At 52.3% G+C, this 21,484-nt stretch overlaps 1 protein-coding gene across 12 annotated transcripts in view; it reads left to right on the top strand.

Moving 5' to 3' along the window:
• EFCAB3 (EF-hand calcium binding domain 3) overlaps positions 1–21,484 on the top strand; it is a 107,685-nt gene that overhangs the window by 52,293 nt on the left and 33,908 nt on the right. For 7 of the 12 annotated variants that reach the window (XR_012898082.2, XM_075911695.2, XM_075911696.2 and 4 more), the window contains exons 30-41: positions 977–1,120; positions 2,160–2,231; positions 6,357–6,461; positions 8,297–8,368; positions 11,673–11,777; positions 12,259–12,345; positions 13,285–13,389; positions 15,049–15,111; positions 17,268–17,372; positions 18,916–18,987; positions 19,506–19,610; positions 20,830–20,901. Coding sequence is in view for 11 of the 12 variants with exons in the window: in XM_075911695.2 (XP_075767810.2) it covers positions 977–1,120; positions 2,160–2,231; positions 6,357–6,461; positions 8,297–8,368; positions 11,673–11,777; positions 12,259–12,345; positions 13,285–13,389; positions 15,049–15,111; positions 17,268–17,372; positions 18,916–18,987; positions 19,506–19,610; positions 20,830–20,901 (1,107 nt within the window). In the remaining variant the exon portion in view is untranslated. The remainder of the gene's footprint in view (positions 1–976; positions 1,121–2,159; positions 2,232–6,356; positions 6,462–8,296; positions 8,369–11,672; positions 11,778–12,258; positions 12,346–13,284; positions 13,390–15,048; positions 15,112–17,267; positions 17,373–18,915; positions 18,988–19,505; positions 19,611–20,829; positions 20,902–21,484) is intronic. The other 5 variants (XM_075911697.2, XM_075911698.2, XM_075911701.2 and 2 more) reach the window with 5 other exon arrangements.

The raw sequence follows: 21,484 nt of genomic DNA, 5'->3' as shown, positions 1-21,484 counted from the left end.
GCCCCGCTTACCTAGGCTGCATCGTGATCCGCCTCCAAACCCTGGGCCTTGCCTCCGGCCCCTAGCCGGGGAGAGTCTTGGCTGGCCCTCTCCCAGCCCTAGCTGGCTATCCCCAGCTGGTCTCCCTCCTGGGAGCTCCTGCTTCCCCTGCAGTCAGCCCTTCACTGGCTCTCCTCTCTAAGCAAACTGTGCTTCTCTAGCAGCCAGCTGGGCTCTCACTAGCCCTAACAGCTTCAGCTGGCCTCTCTGTTCCCAGTCCCGGCTCAGGGCCCGAGTCCTGGTCTTAAAGTGCTAGTGAAGGGCAGGCGCCCTGTCACAGCTGTTCTTAACCCAAGCGCTGCTCTGTGCCCAGCAGGCTGTGCTATTACAAGGCGCTGTGGCTCCTGGACATGCCAAAATTATTACTCAGGCCCACCCGCTAGGCTGGGCCTATGGCCAGGCAGGATGCATGGCCTTAACTCCATTCCCCGGTGACTGCTTCCTGAGAGCTGGACCCAGAGAAGAGTCAGTGAAGGAGAAAACGCACTGAGCCGAGTCACTCTGAGCTTCCCTACAGCCCAGAGTTCACCCATCTGGTCAGCACCCCTCCCTGCGTCAGGCCGGGCAGACTGGAGTTCCAGAGAGAGGATGGGGCTGAAAATGGGCAGGACTCCAGGCAGCATCTGGCTGTCTCCATTCGGAACATCTCCCAAGGGGACACGCCTGTTAGGCTTACGTAGACAGGTCTGCTTCCAGGGCCTGAACCAACGTCCCTTTGTACGTGTGGCCGTTGCCTTGGTCGGGACTGGCTCAGGCCTCTAGCATTCGGTGCCGCCTTTGGAGCTCCTGTTGCGTTCTCTTCGGAAGCTAAGAACTTGGGTCACATTTTCTTCTTCCCCAAGCAGCCTTCCCAACCAGCCCCCTCCTCTCTCCTGCCCAGGAGATGGCTGACTCTGCGGACCAGAGTCCTCACTGCACCTTCTTTTCACGCTCACAGAGATGGAAGGGGCTGTGAGAGCCATTGGTGCCATCAAAGAGGACACGGTGGACGTTCATCACCTGGAGTCCATCATGCGCAACATGGGAATTCATTTAACCCCCTCGGAGATTGAACTGGCCCTAAAGCACGTGGCCTGTGAGGGTGAGCATTTCAGTCGCCTCTTCCTTGCTGAGGCTGTAACTTTTGCCTGGGGGCAGAGGGGCTGTTTGTACGCTTGGGAGGATACCTAGGGCTACTCGTTCCGTTTAAAACTGGCCCCAGGGCTGTCATGAGACACATCCCTTCTCTCATCATATTAATCTTGGACCTCACGCCTGTGGCTCCAGCGGTCAGATGAGGTCTGCAATGACTGGCCTATGTGACACAGTTGTCCTGTCCCCGGCTCAAGGATTTTCATGGACATGCTGACATCAGGGGGAGGCCTTGTCTTCCTCAGGGTCAGATCTGGGGTTTGGAGAAAGGCCCTTCCATATCTCAGCCCCTCAGAGCTCCACGGTTGGGGGACCCAAAGAACATTCAACAGCTAATGAGCTGATTCACCACAGTGTAACTCCAAGGTGGTGTGGACAGAATTCCATTGATCACAACAGACCTAACTAGTGTAAAACCAGTGCAACACAATGCTGAATCCAACCTTAAACATTGACTGCGTTTGCCTCCCTTAGGGTGTGTCTATATAGCAAGGCTTATCTCGAAATGAGCTATGCAAATTGAACTACGTCAATTGTGTAGCTTATTTCAAAATAGCTTATTTTGAAATTGGGAGCATCTGCACAGCACTTATTTCGAAATAGAGCCCTCTTCCTCCGACTTCCCTTACTCCTTGTACAGTGAGGGTTCCCGGAGTCAGAGTGAGAAGTCCTCCAGCTTGACAGTATTTCGACACTATTTCAAAATAACTGCCTGCTGTGTAGATACGGACTAAGATATTTCAAAATAACATTGCTGCGTAGACGTACCCTCGGTGTTCATGAGCTAAACTTATCCCTGGTGTAATGCTGTCAAGCTCAATGAAGATGCCACAGGGATAAATTTGGTCCTATAATTTTAAGATTTTCAATAATTTAACTGAAGGTTTTCATCCAAAGCCCTTTGACAGCTTTGGAAACCTCCACTCCTACCCTGGCTCTGACTTTGCTCATCATTTTTGCCTTCTCCCTGACCCGGATATCTCCTCCAGAAGATGGGAAGGTGGATTTGAAAGATTTCATGACAGCTTTGACCAAAAGCCGGCGATTTTCCCAAGCTGAAAGTAAGTGGAAAATGTCATGTACAGCAGTGCCCAGCAGCAGGACTGAGATCCCACAGGACCTGCTGCCATAATAGCAGAAGCGGGTACTTTGGTGCAGGCGGGATTGGGTGGGCAAAAAAGCCAGTCTGTGGGAATTTGAGGGAAACTACTAAATCTCTTGGGAATTTGTCCTAAATAGAATTGCAGCAACATAAAGTAAGTTGTTTTTAAATTCAAAGTTTTAATACTTTTATCAGTGAGGGTTGGGGAAAGATTTGGATGTTTTTCTAGCAGGCATTCAAGGAAACCTTGATGTGGTTTGAGCGAGAGTTGCTTTATGCATTTTGAGGTAAAAATAGTGTCCAAATTCCATGCATGTGTGTATTAACTGACCCCTCCACCCTTTTCTTTTTTCAACAAAACCATGGGGCAATCTGTCTCCCTTGTGGGATTTGCAGAATCTAAGGTGTGAGTGGGATATAAATGCAAGAAACAATGCGGGAGGTGGGAGTGAGTATTGCAAGTATTTTGTAAAAAAATAGTGCGGTCCAGTGCTCTAGTGTGATGGTTCTCACCTCAGCTTACACACAACCCTGGGGGAATGCAAAGGTTTGCCTGGGGGGTACATCAATTCATCTAGAATAGATATTTGCCTAGTTTTACAACAGGCTACATTAAAAAGTGCTATAGTGACATCAGTACAGGCTTTCATATGAACAGTAACTTGTATAGCTCTATAGACTATAACTATATAACTCTAGTAACTTATATGCGTATATATATATATATATACAGGGCTCGACAAACTGCTGTTTTTACTCGCCCGTGGTGCGTAGATTTCAGCCAGTCACTCCGTGCACCCCATTCATCGGTGCTGCGCGCATGCACAGTGCTGGTCTGGCACATGCATGATGCGGGGTTGGCGAGTAGCTCTCGCTGCAATTTGTTGAGCCCTGTGCATAGATATATAAAACTCTAATAACTCTGTAGACTGTACACTGAAGCGTACGTGCAGTATTTGCATGCCAGTTGCTTTGTTCTATAATTATGTGGTCAAAGTAAAATGTTTTCAGTATCCGCGTGTTGAGACACTTTTGTATGTTTGTCTGATTTTGTAAGCAAGCAGTTTGTCAATGAGGGGAAACGCGGGGGTCTGCCATACAAATCCGACTCCTTTGTACGGTAGTCTGGAAGGGCTGAGAGTCACTGCTCCGGAATAAGGAATTATAGATGGGGAGCCCTCTAGTGGCTCTCACCATATTCTGTATTTCGAGACGCTGTAAAAGCACCAGGATGTATGTTGCTAAGTGGACGGCGGGAGGGGGGGGACAGAAACTTTTTTGGGGGTTGGGGGCCACACAAAAATGAGAAACAAAATTAAAAAACCTCACTGAAAAAAGACACTCCCCCATTCCCCTTGCACTCCAGTCCCGGCTCTGGGGTAGGGCCAAAAACGAGGGGTTCAGTGTGTGGGGAGGGCTGCTGGGAAACTGGCTGGGTGGTGCGGGGGCTGGGTGGGAGGGAGGGTGCAGGAGTGTGGTGGAGGTGCGGGGTCTGGGCAGGGGCGTTGTGGGAGGGAAACGGGGGCACTTACCTGCACAGCTTTTCGGGGACATATGTGGCTCTGTGCCCCCCCCCCCCCATCACTCCCAGGCACTGCCTCCTGCTGCTCCTTGTGGCCGCAATTCCAGCCAATGGGAGCAGCAGGGGAAAGCCTCCAGGCGAGCCGTTTCCTGCACTGCTGTTCTCCCAGCCAGCAGGGAGGATGAGCAACAGTGCACAGACCCGCCTCCTCCCCCTGCCAGGCAGAGCCCGCAGGCTGGATCTGGCCCTCATAGGCTGGAGTTAGGCAGTCGGGGCTCAGGGCAAACCCCCTCCTCACCCACAGCAGGGAGCCGGCGCTGACACTCCAGTCACACAGGGGAGGGCCCGCAGAGCTGGAGTGCCACTGGGCCTCCCTGATGCTGGGGGGAGGGGAACCCTGAGCCTCGCAGGCCGGAGCCAGGCAAACTGGGGCCAGATCCCACCCGTGGGCTGTCGGTCCCCACCCCTGAGCTGAGCCTTGTACGTTTGGGTTGTTGGTAAAGGACCCAACAAAGCCTTTATGGCTTCTGCATAGTATTGGAGCCCCAAGAATTGTTCTGGGGAAGTTTTCTGGCCTTTGTTCTGCAGTTGGGCAGGCAACTTATCACAGTGGTCCCCTCTGGCATTGGAATTGATGAGTCTGCTGGGGGATAAAAAGCAAAAGATTCAGTCAGCAGAAACTTTACTGTACACGGAGCTGCTTGAAAAACAGTTTGGGGGGAAATTTCCTCATGTGTGTGTGTGTGTGTGTGTGTGTGTGTGTGTGTGTCCATTGGGGGGAAATTTCCTCGTGTGTGTGTGTGTGTGTGTGTGTGTGTCCATTGGGGGGAAATTTCCGTGTGTGTGTGTGTGTCTGTGTGTGTGTGTGTGTGTGTGTGTGTCCATTGGGGGGAAATTTCCTTGTGTGTGTGTGTGTGTGTGTGTGTGTCCATTGGGGGGAAATTTCCTCGTGTGTGTTCATTGGAGGGAAATTTCCTCTCGTGTGTGTGTGTGTGTGTGTGTGTGTCCACTGGGGGAAATTTCCTCTCGTGTGTGTGTGTGTGTGTGTGTGTGTGTCCACTGGGGGAAATTTCCTCTCGTGTGTGTGTGTGTGTGTGTGTGTGTGTGCATTGGGGGGAAATTTCCTCGTGTGTGTTCATTGGGGGGAAATTTCCTCGTGTGTGTGTGTGTGTGTGTGTGTCCATTGGGGGGAAATTTCCTCGTGTGTGTTCATTGGAGGGAAATTTCCTCTCGTGTGTGTGTGTGTGTGTGTGTGTGTGTGTGTCCACTGGGGGAAATTTCCTCTCGTGTGTGTGTGTGTGTGTCCATTGGGGGGAAATTTCCTCGTGTGTGTTCATTGGGGGGAAATTTCCTCGTGTGTGTGTGTGTGTGTGTGTGTGTGTGTGTGTCCATTGGGGGGAAATTTCCTCGTGTGTGTTCATTGGGGGGAAATTTCCTCGTGTGTGTGTGTGTGTGTGTGTGTGTGTTCATTGGGGGGAAATTTCCTCTCGTGTGTGTGTGTGTGTGTGTGTGTGTGTTCATTGGGGGGAAATTTCCGTGTGTGTGTGTGTGTGTGGACATTTTCCGAACAGCTGCTATTGATGGCTGAAAACCAAGGAGAACAATTTTGAGAAGAAAGGGGTGGGATTTTTTTAGGCCATCCCTTTGAAATGTGGATGCGTTCAGGAATCGTCCACTCAGCGAGGTCAGGGGGTGGAAGCTAATAGACAGAGCCACGTCTCAGCATTTCAAATGGTGTTCTCAGCATGGTAGCTGTGGTGTTGGTTTTTTCAGTGCTATGGGGTTTTGTGTGTGGTTACCTGGAGCTGGCAGTCTTGTAGAGTTCGGGTGCTGTCCAGACACACAGCGAGAGGCAGGCCCTCCCTGCCAGCAAGGTGTCTGAGTAGACCCAGAGTGGAGGAGAAACAGAGGTGCAGAGAAGGCCTGGAACACAACTCAGCTCTCCAGAGCCCCATTTCATTGTCCAGCACTGACTCCTGGCTGCTCTGACTTCATTGGTGTGATGCAGGCTGGTCTGGATCCCTTGAGCTCAGAACATTAAAAACTGCCCAGACGTGAGGGCCGCCAGGCCAGATCCCATCTCACTAGCCACAAGGGTAAAGAAAATCCGGCCCAATCAATCTCCTCCCACCAGTTCTCCCTGTGCCAGACTTTCAGGCATCTCCTTCTACTGAGTCTACCCCTGTTTGATTTCCCTCTGCCCAGCCTGCCCTGTGCTTACATGAGCAGGTCTCTGTCTCTCTCTGTCTCTCTCTCTCTCTCGCTCTTACACACACACACACACACACACACACACACACACACACACACATGAGCAGGTCTCTGTCTCTCTCTGTCTCTCTCTCTCTCTCGCTCTTACACACACACACACACACACACACACACACACACACACACACACCCTTCTCTGCACAGTGCCAGGCTATGAGTTGGCTTCCCGGCCCGTGGCAAGAGCCAGCGGATTTTAGCTGAAGACTTGCTGACCCCTGCAGTCCCTTCTCACCCTGTGGTTCCAGGATTCTGTGCCGTTTGCTGACCCGTCTCTTTCCTTCCCCATCCAAGCGGACAGGGTCGATGTCCGGAACCTGGACTCCATCCTGGACAGCATGGGTATCTACCTGACGAACACGGAGCTGCAGGAGGTGCTGAAGCAGGTTGCGGTGGATGGTGAGTGTGGCAAACACTCTGGGGATGTTGGTGCAAGCGAGCCTACCCGGGGGCCTCTCTCTCATGACGGAGGAGCCGCAAGACCAAACCTGAGTGACCCCCGGGTGCCTCGTTCCACGGCCACTCACTCGTTTTGGCTCACAATGGGGAGCTATGGGGAAAACATGGCCAGTCAGTGGGGCACCCAGTGCTGCTGGTCCTCCTGCACCCAGGGGCCAGCCCGGCCTCATCCCACGTCTAGCAGCCCATGGTCCCTCACAAGGATGGAGAGTGACACTGTACCTGGGTGGGCCAGGCTGCAAGGCAGGGGCCGAGTGTGGCGTCGACTCAGTGGGCGAGGTGATAGGGCCAGTGGCTGCAGTAATGTTTGCACTGGGGGGAAAATCTGGGAGTGCCCCTGAGCTCCTATAGGTGGGGGGAGGTGTAGGGAAGTGGGTGTATCTGTGGGGGAGTGTCTGTGTGGGTCGGTATGTGTGCGTGTGGGGGAGTTGTGAGGAGGTGTCTTTCTGTGGGTCGATATGTGTGGGTGTGGGGGAGTTGCAAGGGGAAGTGTCTGTATGGGTCAGTATGTGTGGGTGTGTCTGTGGGGGTTGGTATGTGTGGATGCAGGGGGCTGTGTGTGTGTATCTGTGAGGGTGGGGAGGTTATGGGGGGTGTCTGTGTGGGTCATGTGTGGGTTTCAGGAGGGTGTGGGTGTGTGGGTCGGTATTTGTGGGTGCAGGGCATTGTGGGGGTATGTCTGTGTGGGTGTGGGGAGGCTGTGGGGTGGGTGTCTGTGTGGGTCAGTATGTATGGGTGTGGGAGGCTGTGGGGGTGTGGGTCGGTATGTATGTGGGGGGGTTGTGGGTGTTTATGTCTGTGTGGGTCAGTATGTTTGGGGGGCTGTGGGGATGTGGGTCGGTACGCGTGGGTGTGTGTGAGGTTGTGGGTGTTTGTGTCTGTGTGGGTCGGTATGTTTGGGTGTTGGGGGGCTGTGGGTATGTTTATGTGCGTTACAATATGCGCAACTGTTGGAAGAAAATAGGCAATCCATTTAAAACAACCCCTCCACAGCGCCCCCCTGTGGAACTGTGGGTGAGTCCATTGGAGCCACAGGGCACGTGCCCACAGACCGTTCTAGTCTGCAGCTCACCCGGCAGGTGACTCGCACCACCTGCGTGGTCCTGGAGTGGGCAGGGTGAGAGGGGCCATCCTGCAGGTACACGGTAATAATGCTGAATATCTCCTGTTTGCTGGGTTTGTAAACAGCTGCACGAAGGAGACGAGAGAGAAACGGGCGCTGCTCCTTCAAGAGCTGGGAATCCCAAATGAACAAAGTTTTCCTGGACAAGCTGTGTCTTGGGATTGAAAGTGTAGCCTCGCAAGTCAGGCTTTGAGCCAGTTTAGAGCCATCTCGGCCCCAGGGCACCCCACAATATGTTAATGTTAATGGCCATGCCCCCTGCCGCTCACTTCTGTGCACTCTGATAGGCACATGCAGTGGATCTGTCTGGTGGCTGCAAAGGCAAAATGCAGGTGAAAAAATGCCTTATTTGCACGTGTATCACCAGCAAGCAGATTTGAACATGGGACCTCTGGAGCTTAATGCACGAGTCTCTACTGCTCGAGCTAAAAGCTAGCTGGCTCGCAGCAAGGGCTGTAGAGCAAACTCATTCTTTCTCTGTAAGTGGTCTCTGTGCCAGTGCACGGGACTGTGAACCACACCCAGCAGGTGAGGAGGTTACACATGCACCGTTGAATGGTTCTCTTGTGCAGTTTAGAAGCATTTATTTAGAGATGCCAGCCACAGTGCCCCATCCCCTGGCATGTAACCCTGAGCTCTCTTCCTTGCACAGCGGACGGGAAGGTGTATCTGAGCAAGTTTCTGAAGGGCGTGAGGGCTCTCCGCAGATTCTCCCACGGTGAAGGTGAGCACCATGGACTCCCCATCAAAGAGGGACAGATCGCGATGCGTACAGCACCCTGCAGATGTACGTATTTTGAACAACAGTAGCCAGTCCTACAAGGTGTCCGCACCCTTAACTTCACTGGCAGCTGACGGCACCAGCACTTCACAGGATCAGGCCTATGTACTGGGGATCAGTTGCATGGTTGGTACAAAGAATCAGTAAAACCGGCCCCCTTTCCAATGGACCCTCCTGATCCCACCTCCTTCTCCGCCCTTTCCCTCCAGGTCCTGCCACATTCCCCACCTCTTATCCTTCAGATCCCGCCCCCTTCTCTGCCTCTTCCTTCAAGGTCCCACCCCCTTTCCCTTAAGGCCCCACCTCCTTCTCTACCTCCCCCCCCCCCCAAGGCCCCACCACACACAGTGGCAGCCTGTCAATACAGGCGAACTAGGCGGTTGCCTAGGGCGCCAGGATAAATGGCCATTGAGGGCTTTGGAGGCGGGGGCGCCGATCACGCGTTTCGCCTCGGGCTCCAGTTGCCGGCAGCTCGTCTAGGGCCGCTCCTGACCACACACCACTGTGAGCAACTCGAGCAGCCTGGCCCTTGAAGTGGGGGCAACTGCTGCTGCTCTGCCTCCTTCCTTCCGTTCAGGGTGTTGTTCCCTTTCGCACAGATCCAAAAGAGCAGCCATCAGGGCGTGTCAAACGGCACCCGGACACACAGGCCAAAGCCAGACTATCCGGGTGAAAACCAGGCAGGCAACAACCAGAGGTGGCACCTGCCCTCTGAGCCAGTAGCCCAGAAAGAAGACCTAAATCCAAGGTCCTGATGGGCCAGCGCTCCATGCCGGCTGCTATTTGAGATGCGGTGTCTGCTTTAGGGAGCCTGTACAGTTATGAGCAATACAATAGGTTCTAGTTTTTTAGGTGCAACTAGAGCGTGACCTTTCTATCTGCAAATTGCGGCTCCCCTGTTCTAGCGAAAGACGCCATTGGCTGTAGACAGCTCCTGATACACGGATGATATTCAGCATTTGTAAAGGATTACCCAAATGCTCTGGCCAAATTACACTCTGAGGCTACGTCTACACTGGCATGATTTTCCGTTTTCCGTTAAAAGCATTTTCGGAAAAGCGCATCTAGATTGGTCGTGGATGCTTTTCCGCAAAAAAGCCCCGATTGCCATTTTCACGATCGGGGTTTTTTGCGGAAAACAAATCTCTGCTGTCTACACTGGCCCTTTTGTGCAAAAGTTTTTTGGAAAAAGACTTTTGCCCGAACGGGAGCAGCATAGTATTTCCGCAAAAGCACTGACAATCTTACATGAGATCGTCAGTGCTTTTGCGGAAATTCAAGCGGCCAGTGTAGACAGCTGGCAAGTTTTTCCGCAAAAGCAGATGATTTTGCAGAAAAACTTGCCAGTCTAGACACAGCCTGACAGTCTACAAGTCCTTTCTGGTGGCCTCTGGGGAGAGCACTCCAGCTTTCTCCTATAGCTTGCACCCACCCTGGCTGCTGCAGGCTTGTATGGCCCAAGTGAGAGCAGAGTCGGGCTGTCTAATTCCTGTGCACATTTGCTACAGCAAAGAACAGGAGTTTCTGTTCTTACCCCACATTTGCACCTGGTCATATCTGCCTCAACCTTCCAGCTGCCCAGGAGAATATTTTGGAAAGGTCATACCAATGTAAAGTGACTGCCCAATGCAAGTAGAGCTTCCCCACTAAATTAAATGCTAAGCAGGTTTATTTGATTGTTAATTAGGGCTAATTAAACTTGCTAGGTTTGTGGGGGTGAATTATGCACAATTGTAAAATCATTCCTGAGGGTGCATTAGTGGCTTTGGCTGTGGCTTTTTGCAGGACTCGGTTAAGCCTTGACCCTTTGGTGACATTGTGGGTCGTTAGCCCTGCCCGTTTGACAGGAACAGGGGCTGCTGCTTGGACCCCTGGCATGATGGTGCAGAGCTATGGGGAGCCAGAAGCACAATGTAAAGGAATCAGAGAACCCCAGGGTTGGAAGAGACCTCCGGAGTCATTGAGTCCAGCTCCCTGCCCAAAGCAGGACCAGCCCCAACTCAGTCATCCCAGCCAGGGCTGTGTCCAGCCGGGACTTAAGAACCTCTAGGGATGGAGATTCCACCCCCTCCCTAGGGAACCCATCCCAGGGCTTCCCCACTCGCCTAGGGAAATAGTTTCCCCTAATATCCAACCTAGACCTCGCCCACTGCAACTTGGGACCATTGCACCTTGTTCTGCCATCTGTCACTACTGTGAACAGCCTCTCTCCATCCTCTTTGGAACCTTCCTTCAGGGAGTTGAAGGCTGCTCTCAAATCCCCCCTCACTCTTCTCTTCTGCAGACTAAATAAACCCAAATCCCTCAGCCTTTCCTCATAAGTCATGTACTCCAGCCCCCTAATCATTTTCATTGCCCTCTGCTGGACTCTCTGTAATGCATCCACATCCTTTCTGTAATGAGGGGCTCAGAATTGGATGCAATCCTCCAGATGTGGCCTCACCAGTGCTGAATAAAGGGGAATAATCACTTCTCTAGATCTGCTGGCAATGTGTAGTAGGTTTAAAACTAATAACAGAACATTCTTCTTCACACAGTGTGTAGTCAACCTGTGGAACTCCTTGCCAGAGGAGGCTGTGAAGGCTAGGACTAGAACAGAGTTTAAAGAGAAGCTAGATAATTTCATGGAGGTTAGGTCCATAAAAGGCTATTAGCCAGGGGATAAAATGGTGTCCTTGGCCTCTGTTTGTCAGAGGCTGGAGAGGGATGGCAGGAGACAAATCGCTTGATCATTGTCTTCGGTCCATCCTCTCTGGGGCACCTGGTGCTGGCCACTGTCGGTAGACAGGATACTGGGCTAGATGGACCTTTGGTCTGACCCAGTACAGCCGTTCTTATGTTCTTAACGCTCCTCCTAATGCAGCCCAATGTGCCATTGGCCTTCTTGGAGCATTAATGTTTATGAGGCTCTGGCCCTGTGACTCCATTTGTCCCTTTCAGTGTGTAGTCTGACTGCTGCCTTCATGTAAGTTTTGTGCTTTCAGTTCTTAGTACTGCCAAGCCTGCCAAAACCTGCCAGTGCAGCTACAGCCAATTGGTGATGCTTTCGGAGAAAAGCTGCAGGATTTAGTTCCACATTTGCAATGATGCAGAGTGACTCTGTTTCTAAACTCTTGGTGATTAAATCCAATGTCAAGCCACCCCCTTTCCAGAGTGGTACAAGCCAGAGCGTGAATTTCTAGACAACATGCTATGAGAATTCAGGCATTTTGCTATTATTTTCTGTGTTTCTCTCCATCTATCCCAGGGAAAAGGGTGGATGTCAGAGACCTGGATGCTCTTCTGGCTGAAATGGGGATGCACTTAACACAGGAGGAGCTCCAAGAGGTGTTGAAGCACGTCAGTGTGGATGGTGAGCTGTTTGGCACAGCAGTTTTCTCTGTACACCTGAACAATCGGATCCATGAGCTCCAAGATTTGGGGAGGGATTGTTCAAAATCAGCACAAGAAGCTGCAATTTTAAAGTCTCCCACAAAAGGAAAATTCAGAAAAATGTCAGTTTGGGACCATTGCAACATTTCATCTCAACATTCCCATTCTGGTTCACCTCATTTTTGCTCTTGCTCCAATAGCTGTAACACAGAGGCCCCTTCCAGTTCTATTCTGGGATGCTAGGAAACGTGTCCAATAACATTTACAGTCGCACTTTAATACCCCCGAAGTCGTAAGAAAAAACAACCCTCCGGCTCTTTCCCTTCCCATTAATACTCCTGTTGAAATTGACACATTGCCGTGAAAAGCTTTGATGTCAACAACCCCCGTTTGCGCTGTGGAAAGCCAGCTCAGAACAGACCACTGTCTCTTTCTGCCTGCCCGGCGCTTGCCCTTTGCAGGAGACGGCAAGGTGAGCGTGAGCGGCTTTACGAAGAGTGTGATAAGCACACGGCGGGCTTCCCAAGCTGAGAGTGAGTCAAGCCCTGGTGAGCCAGCTGGCTGAAACATTGGGGGACCCTATTTCCCAAAGGTCACCGCGTGAGGCTAGCTTGAGCCTTCACCACCCACCCATGGGCCTGGCTAAAGACACTCGCCTGAGGCCCCCCTCCCGTCACTCACTCGAACCCCATGCCTGCATGCGGGGCTGGCATTGCTGCTCGCCCAAGTCTTGCCTCCCTCCTGCCTGGGGCTGGCATCACCCCCCTTTTCTGTTTTGACAAGCGGGGGCATTTGTCCCACTGGCTCTTGCCAGCTGCCAAAGATCTCAGGATGGCCAGGAGATGGCTTCAAGGAAGGAGCTGTCCTGGGCAAAGCAGGACATAGGGTCACCCTAATGCAACACAGTAGCCCTCCACCTTCCTCGGATTTGTCTCAGCAGCGCGTCTGTAACCCTAGCTCGTTCACCGAGGCTTTGCCCATAGCCAGAGAGTTAGGATCTGCTGCAGCCGGGGAGCTAACAGATCTAACCCTTTAGCACGACTAGCGGAGGCTTTATGCCTTTAAATCGAACATTTCCAGGGTCACTAGTGCCGGACTAGTCACTTTCCTGGGTGCCCCGAATGTGACGCCTGTCTCAGTGCCCAGCACCAGGTCTGAGCAACAAGTACGTTCTATTTAACCCTCCACCGAGAAAGCCCCCTGTGTGCCCGGGGGGATTTCACCCACATCCTTGCGGGGAATCCTAGGGATGAATCAGCCCCGTCGCCCCATGGATTTACTGAGCCAGCAGCAGTTGCAGATCCCATAGCAGCCTATGTATGCTGCATTCCAGGTGTGACTGCCCTCCCGTAAGGATAGCAGAGCAGCTGCCGCAGTCACACTGTGGGTGGCAGAGCAGGGATTCCCTTCTCTCCCGTGTCAGTTTCCAGCCACGGGAAACCTCGCTAGGATCTTAGCACGTAATCCTTTGTCTCTGCCCATCCAAGGGGACAGGGTTGCGACGAGTCACCTGGACTCCATTCTGGGCAACCTGGGGATCTTTCTGACGGAAGAGGAGCTCCAGGCGGCGCTGAAGCACACGGAGATAGACGGTGACGGGCTTTTGTCCTGAGGCTTGCCCCAAGCGAGGGAGCTGGGGGCATCTGCGTGAAAGACCCTACTTCCCTTGCGAGTGCAGCCCGAGAGCCGGTTCCTGCTCACTGCACTCGCCCCGTTCCTGCTGGTTCAGCCAGATTTCCCCTTAAAGCCGTGCTAGGCACGTGTATCCTCTGCACTGTAGTGCAACGCACAAGTGAGTGCCCCTCTCCCCACGTGCGCCTTCACTCACAAGGGCACAGGTGAAATGGGCAGGAGTAAGCAGGAGCACCCAGGCTTATGCAGGATCCTCATCCTTGAGCAACATGGTCTCTGCTCAGGCTACCAGTCCATAGCTCTCGGTAACGCAGGATTTGTCCTTTGCATGTTTAACCTGCTGCAGAGTCCAGCCCAGAATGCCCAGGGCATGTGGTGGTGATGGAAATGCAGCTAAATCCCTTACAGCCATGGGCAGGGGTCAGAGGGTCTTTCCCGTCCCCGGCCTCTCATCCCAGGGACAAAGGGGAAAGAGAAGAGAAAATTCTAAACCACATGATTGAAATGTTTAATGCTAATTTCAATGGGCCCGACCCCCTTGCATTCCACCCCATGGAGCCATTCACACCAGTAATGCGTGAAGTGCTACCAGTTACTTCCAGCAGCTTGGCAAAGGAGAACTGGGATCAGTCACCTTCATTATTTGCACAAATGTAGGCCAAAAATTTCCACATTTTCCTTTCTGCGGGAAATTCCAGCATTTGACCAATGCAGGTTTATCCCAAACTGGGAGGAAGATTTGCAATTTGTTGCAGAACAGAAAATCTGAAAACATTCTATTCCAGAACTTTGGAACACTTTGAATGATAGAATCCTGGGGCTGGAAGAGACCTCAGGAGTCATCAAGTTCAGCCCCTTGCCCAAGGCAGGACCAACCCCAACTCAATCATCCCAGCCAGGGCTTTGTCAAGCCGGGACTTAAACTCCTCTAGGGATGGAGACTCCACTACTTCCCTAGGTAACCCATTCCAGTGCTTCACCACCCTCCTAGGGAAATAGCTTTTCCTAATATCCAACCTAGACCTCTCCCACCACAACTTGAGACCATTACTCCTTGTTCTGCCATCTGTCACTACTGAGAACAGCCTCTCTCCATCCTCTTTGGAACCTCCCTTCAGGTAGTTGAAGGCTGCTCTCAAATCCCCCCTCACTCTTCTCTTCTGCAGACTAATTAAGCCCAAATCCCTCAGCCTCTCTTCATAGATAAAACTTTGGTTTTATATCACTTGGTTTTACAATGTAAAAATGTTTTGGTATGGTAAAAATATTCACTTTGATAATGTCGGAACATTATCACATTAAATATACTGTGTCTATATATTGAATTAATATCTAAAACAATGTAAATGCCTAAAGAAAATGAACTGAAATGATGTCCAAGAAAAGTCTTAGCCTCACTGCTTTGAAATGTTTTGACAGCATCGAAACAAAAGGAGAGTTAAAATTATTTATTTAGATCAGTTTCCAAATAGAAAATGTCCTTGAAACTGACATGCTCTCATGAACTGTTTTGATTTTGACAAAACCACCTTTTCCACCGGGAAAACTGTTCCCTGTGAATGTGCCAACCCGCTCCCCCGGCCTTCATTCAACGTTCTCTCTGCCTGTTCTCCCTGCAGCGGAGGGGAAGGTGAATTTGAGTGACTTCATGAAGAGCGTCCAGCGCTTGACGGAGGCTGCAGGTGAGTGAGGACTTTCTGACGGAGATGGATGGCGGATGATGACCAGACGGTGTCACGTGCTAGTTAGGGTTAGTTGCCTTTCTCCGGGTGTATGTAAGAGAAATATATGGCACGCCATCTCCTGGGCCTTTTCTCTGTACGTAGCTGCAGAGCTGAGTGTAACCAGTGTAGGCCTTTTTATTTGCCAAAGTCACTTGATGGGTGGATGGCACAAAGGTTAGCTGGGCTACATCCTTCCCCCTTCGGGATATGTCTAAGCTGCAGTCCGAAGTGCAATTGCCGCCCTGGCAGACACATCCATGCTAGCAGTGTCAAGGGTGCAGCTTCAGCTGCAGCCAAGCTAGCACAAGCCCATCCAGGGTGCCAAAGCTTGTGCTGTTCGATCCGCACCCTGGTATTTAGCCGTGCTAGTGCACATACAGCTAGCACAGACCTGTCTAGCCAGACCACAATCCCCCCTCTACCAGCAGGGTGGACACACTGGAAACCAGGCCTGTCCTGATGTCTAAGCACCAGGCTCGGAAGAGATGCTGGGGATCTTTCCCAGGGATCTTGGCTTTGGCGGTGCACACAGCTCCGTGATGGAAACACCTCGGGGCCAAAACTGGAAGGGATGGGGCGATGCCTCGGATGCATGAGAACCGGAGCGGTCTGAGTCAGGAATGCTGAGCAACCACCACTTGAGCTAATATCACTGATGGGTCCTTTGGGCTTGATTCCAGTTTCCATCACAGTGGTTTTACACCACTCTGATGGGTCAGAAAGGCCTTGAAATGAATGTAAATGAAACAAACACCTGCCTGGATGCCCTTTTCTACCACCAGTGAGGTGTCAAGTGGCCTTTGGTCTCGTCTCCACACACTTCATGCACTAAGTTAACCTGTTTGGGAACGGATTAAGTAAAATTAGGGGGCTGGAGCATATGGCCTACTAGGAGAGGCTGAGGGAGTTGGGTCTGTTTAGTCTGCAGAAGCGAAGAGTGAGGGGGGATTTGATAGCAGCCTTCAACTTCCTGAAGGGAGGTTCCAAAGAGGATGGAGAGAGGCTGTTCTCAGTAGTGACAGATGGCAGAACAAGGAGCAATGGTCTCAAGTTGCGTTGGGAGAGGTCCAGGTTGGATATTAGGAAAAACTATTTCACTAGGATGATGGGGAAGCACTGGAATGGGTTACCTAGGGAAGTAGTGGAGTCTCCATCCCTAGAGGTGTTTAAGTCTCAGCTTGACAAAGCCCTGGCTGGGTTGATTTCGTTGGGATTGGTCCTGCCTTGGGCAGGGGGCTGGACTTGATGACCTTCTGAGGTCTCCTCCAGCTCTATGGTTCTATGATTCTATGATAAAATCAGGGCAGCTCCCGAGTGTGGACACTCTGAAATGGGACTGAGAGTCTCACAGTGGTTTAGCTTATGGGGGTATTTTTTATTGACTTATGTCCTGTTTCTATATAGCATTCTTAATCCAAAATAAGTGTCCATCCATGGGAGCTGCATCAGGTTAGGGTATGTCTACACAGCAGAGTTTTTTTCAGAAAAAACAGCCATTTTTCAGAAAAAACTTCACTTACGTCCACACTGCAATCGTGTTCTTTCAAAAGAAAATCGAAAGAACGGGGGCTTTTCCGACATTGGTAAACGTCTTTCTACAAGGAAGAAGCCTTTCTGCAAAAGAGCTCTTTCAGAATAAGGCGTGTGTGGACGGGGAAGAGGGAGTTCTTTTGGAAGAAGAGGGAAGAGGAAAAAGCACAGGTGGCCTAGTGGCCACTCCGCCCATAGCAACCACAGCTGAAATGCGAGATAGTGTCCATTCAGCGTGGACGCTATCTTTCGAAAAAGCAGATCACTTTTTCGATGCGCTTTGGCAGTGCGGACGCTCTCTTTCGGAAAAGGGTTTTTGGAAGATCTTTTCTGGAAAATCTTCTTCCGAAAGAAGCCTGCAGTCTAGACGTAGCTTTAGTTACGTCAATGCACAGATAGTGTCTTGCCACCCCTTGGATCTGCGATGTTTTGTGGCCATACAAACCATCACGTGCTAGAATAAGAGCATGCAGTGAGCTGGCCAACTCTGGGCTGGAAAAAGACTTTCCAAAGCCCTGGCAATTCCTACCGGTGCACTGAGAGAGAGGACGCTGGGTGATGCCTGTTTTTCCCCATCTCCAAAGGGGAAAAGGTTGATGTCAAGAACCTGAACTCCATTTTAGCCAGCATGGGCCTCCCTGTAACTGAGAAGGAGATTCAGAAGGCCCTGGGGAGCGTCGCTCGCAGTGGTGAGTAATGCGGCATGTCGCTCCGTGTGCTGGAGTCTCGGCTGGGGCTGGAGTGCGCGTACGCAGGTGCTCAGTGACCGGGACTGGCGCAGTCGGGCTCAGTGGTTGGGGCAGGAGTCAGGAATCAGAGCCCAGGGTCAAAGCCGGAATGAGACGTCAGGAGCCGGTGCCGAGGGGCGGGAGCAGGTCCTCTTGAGGACGCATCCCTGCAGATGAGGAACTGCTGCAATGAGTCCCACAGAGCCAGGGCAGGGTTTTGAAGCAAGGTTCCCTGGACGGCCGGTTTCATAGCGCAGCTCCCAGAACACAGAAGTCCTGCACTCTCTAGACCCAGCCACCACTGGAGGGGCTGCTGGACACAGACTCCCCCGACCAGCATGGAGCACAGCGTGGAGTCTCCACGAACACCAGGCTGGAGCGAGTCAAGGCTGGGACCATGGCAGGAGCAGGAGCAGGAACGGGAGCTATCACTGCCCTCAGCGAATGCTTTGGAGTCTGTGTCTTCTTCCACCCAGGCAGGCAGTAGCTGCTACAAGCCAACTGCACCTGTTGGTTGTCCAGAGCCTGGCTTGATCCCAGGGTTGTGTGCATGCATGAGTGTTCTGGCAAGTGCATACGTGTGTGCAGGGCGGGTGTGCACACACATGTGTGTCAGAACACGCAGGGCTGGTGTCAGTCTGCCTGCAGGATAGCTGAGCGTTTCAGCCCCTCGGTGATTGTTCACTCTTGCTGCGTTCCTCTTCCCCGGCACACGCTGCTGGCACTTTTCCTGCTTTTCAATACAGAGGGGAGCAGCCGTGTGACTCAATCCCTAACTCCCCCTGCACCAAGACGCAGAGAACTCGCCCTCCTTCCCAGCCCCACCTCCCTGTCTGGGAAAAGATCAAGGGGAAATGCCCAACAAATCATGCAAAATCCTGACTTCCCTTGGCAAATTCTCATGGGGTTAGTTCCAAATACCCCGAGGCTCCGAGTCGGCCATCACAGAGGCTGGGGCAAACCCTTCCTGCACTGACTGCGGCCGCGTCCCGCCTGGCTTGTCCTCCTCCGAAACGGGCCCACATCCTTGTGCTCCTTTGGCCGCTAAGGTCACCTTTGATGTGTCTGGGCTTTGGATCCGGCCCTTGGAGCCGCTGGCTGGGGTGGGGCCATGGCGAGCCCGTGCGAAGGGGCCCCAAAGTGAGTGTGAATTATATCGACACTCACTTTTATGCTGCCAGGCAATGTAAACGGGCCCTAGCTGTGGGCCTGGCTGCCCTGCGAGCTGAGCCGGGGTGTATCCCAGCTGGAGGGGAAGTTCTCACAGCAGCTCTCATGGAATGTGCAAGAAATACTCCCAGGCGCACTAACAGCAGTGCAGCCACGGGTGGGAGGTGCTAGCTCCCCGGGGACAGGCCTGGCGTTTCACAGGGTCACTCGGGGTGGCTGGCCTCGCCCGCTGGCTGTGCTGCTGTGGCCACGCTGTGTTTTCAGGGCACAAGCTCAATCCGCACTGGCTGAGCCTGTCCCCCAGACTGTCTCTCAGGGGGGTTTCCTCTTGCAGCGGATGGAAAGGTGGATTTGAAACACTTCCTGCAGAGCGTGCTGGGCTCCCGGCGGCCTTCCCAGTGTGAAAGTAAGTGCGGGCTCCTGGCCCCAGGCGGCTAGGGACAGGATGGGAGGGGCAAAGCAAAGCTGCGTGTCAGTGGAACCGCTCTGAGACCAGCCGGCGTGACATTCCACGCGAGTGGATGCCATGTGATTCCTGCTGTATGGCTGGCCGGAAACCCGGCCTCGGTGCTGAGACCCCTGCGGCTGGTGGCACAAAGATTCACCCTGGGATTTTCAAAGGGACCTAAGGGAGTTGTTGGCCATTGGCGTCTAACTCCCTTAGGCACATTTGAAAACCCAGGCCCAATAGCAGCCCCCAGGAGGCCGTTGGGAGCTGGGAGCGTTCGACACAGCGGGACGTGGCCCAGAGACAGCCCAGAATCAGTCCCGCAGCCTGGCTGTCAGGACCACTGAGCGCGCTGCCTGGGCCCATGTCTGGAAAGAGACATTTGAAGGACGGCCAGGCCCCGGCCCGAGAAGTCCCTGCTCTCCTCTTCCTCTGGCAAGCCTGCCCAGTGCTTAAATCTTTCCCACCTGTCCCAGGGGATAAGGTGGATCTCCAGAACCTGGACTCTATCCTGGACAGCGTGGGCGTCCATTTAACCAACGCGGAGCTGCAGGAGGCGCTGAAACAAGCTACTCTTGATGGTTGGTCTTTCAAATCTCACTCTGTTCTCGGGGCCGGCGGGGGCAGAGATCAGCAGAACTGACCGCGAGGACGGGAAATCCTGCGTGTGCATCGTGCCTGTCAAAACGCAGCCGTGTGATGGGTGCCTGGGAGCTCACCAGGACAACTGGGCCGTTTCAAATAAATCCGGGGCCCACTTTCTGCTCCAGCTCACGCAGGGGTAAATCGAGGCTACCTGCCTGCCACCAGCGGAAGGACTAACTCCCGTTAAGGCAGCTTTACTCCACCTTGGCTGTGGAAAGGAGCCTTACACCTGCATACGTTGATATTTGCACCCACAATTGGAGCAGTGTAAAGTGAGCATAGTGACAGTGTAAATGAGAATCTAGTTTCGTGGGGTTAATCTGGATTCACGCCCCTGGAAAGGGGAGTGTGAGTCTGACCCTTTTACATTTCAGACCCTTCCCTTTCCTGATCCTTGCGCTCTGACTCCTTTCAAAGCTTCCAGCTATTTGTCTTTTAGAAAGAAGAAAGTTCTTAGTCCCCTAGGGTGCGTCTACTCTGCACCCTTACCTCAAAATAAGCAATTCTGGAAGAAATACTCTGAAATAGCTTATTTCGAAATAGCTCGTCTACACTGCAGGGAAGCTGCAAAATTAGTCGAAGGCAGGTTTCCCTAATATGGACACACTACCTCGATTTAGAGCCCCAGGAGTAGTTACTTTGAATGGCCCTGGGAAGGGGCTATTTCAAAATAGCAGCAGTGAGCATCCACACTACGGCTCTTTCGAAATAACTATTTCGGAAGAGGCGTTATTCCTCATGGAATGAGGTTTTCAGAAGTCGGACTAAGCCATCCGTTATTTTGAAATTATTTCGAAATAACAGAATAGCTGTGTAGATGCTTGCATTAGAATAACGGCCGTTACTCCGAAATAACACTGCTGTGTAGACGCACTGTGTGGCCCACACTGAGAGGAAAAGTGAAGTCTGCTCTGCAGCCTTAGTTAAGGAGCAGCTGGCTTTTAGCTTGTGGGGTAGAGGCTCATGGTTTTAGCCCTTAAGGTCCCAGGTTCAGTCCTGACTGCCAACAACCCAGATCCATTGGCTTCATGTAGGGGAAAGTTGCTCCTTCTTCCAGTGCCAACTGACCTGATCTACAGCAATCTTGTCAATTCCCAGCTGTGCCCTTCAGTGTGTGTTATGCCCTCTGACTCCGAGCTCTTCTTTACCTTGCAGCTGATGGAAAGGTGAATTTGGGCGAATTTATGAAGGGGGTGAAGACTGTCCAAAAACTGCCCCCAAGTGAGGGTAAGTGGGGGTCTAATACTACAGCTGGATGGATGAGACAGATCTGGATGAGGCAGGAGATGCATGGGGAGAAGGGGGAAGTGCTATGTGATCAGGTAACTAACGACCATCCTATGAATCCACACAAGGGGGCAAAGTTAAGGCTGCCTCGGTGACCTCGGTTCCCCTTTCCTGACTCTAGAGTATCTGACTTAGTGCCCTTAAGCTTTGATGCTGCAAATACGCACAGGCTCCACTGTGACACAGTAGTGAGTTCTCCAGATACAAACCTAAGAGAAATGCACCGGCAGACAACTGCTTCTCTAAACGGGGAGCCTGAGCCATGGAACAACAGAGTGTGAACGAGCTTGGGAAAATTAGCCAGAAGAGCAGGGTTCGGCGTGGGGGGATTCTTTCCACTTCCGTTTTTATCATGAACGTTGAAAGTTCTTGCTCCGTTGGGTGCAATGACATGAGGTAAGTTCCCTGACTATTGGCAAAGACACAGAACGATTTCAACACGAGTCTCAAGAATTCTCCTGCCACGTGGCCACACCTAGTGAATGACCAACACCGAGCGCCGGAGTGCTTAAAAGCACAAGCT

The sequence above is a fragment of the Pelodiscus sinensis genome, chromosome 29 (genome assembly GCF_052426305.1).
Source record: "Pelodiscus sinensis isolate ZL-2025 chromosome 29, ASM5242630v1, whole genome shotgun sequence".
Lineage (NCBI taxonomy): Eukaryota > Metazoa > Chordata > Testudines > Trionychidae > Pelodiscus > Pelodiscus sinensis.
The sequence above is the reverse complement of the archived record's forward strand: the minus strand, read 5'-3'. Positions and strand labels throughout refer to the sequence as shown.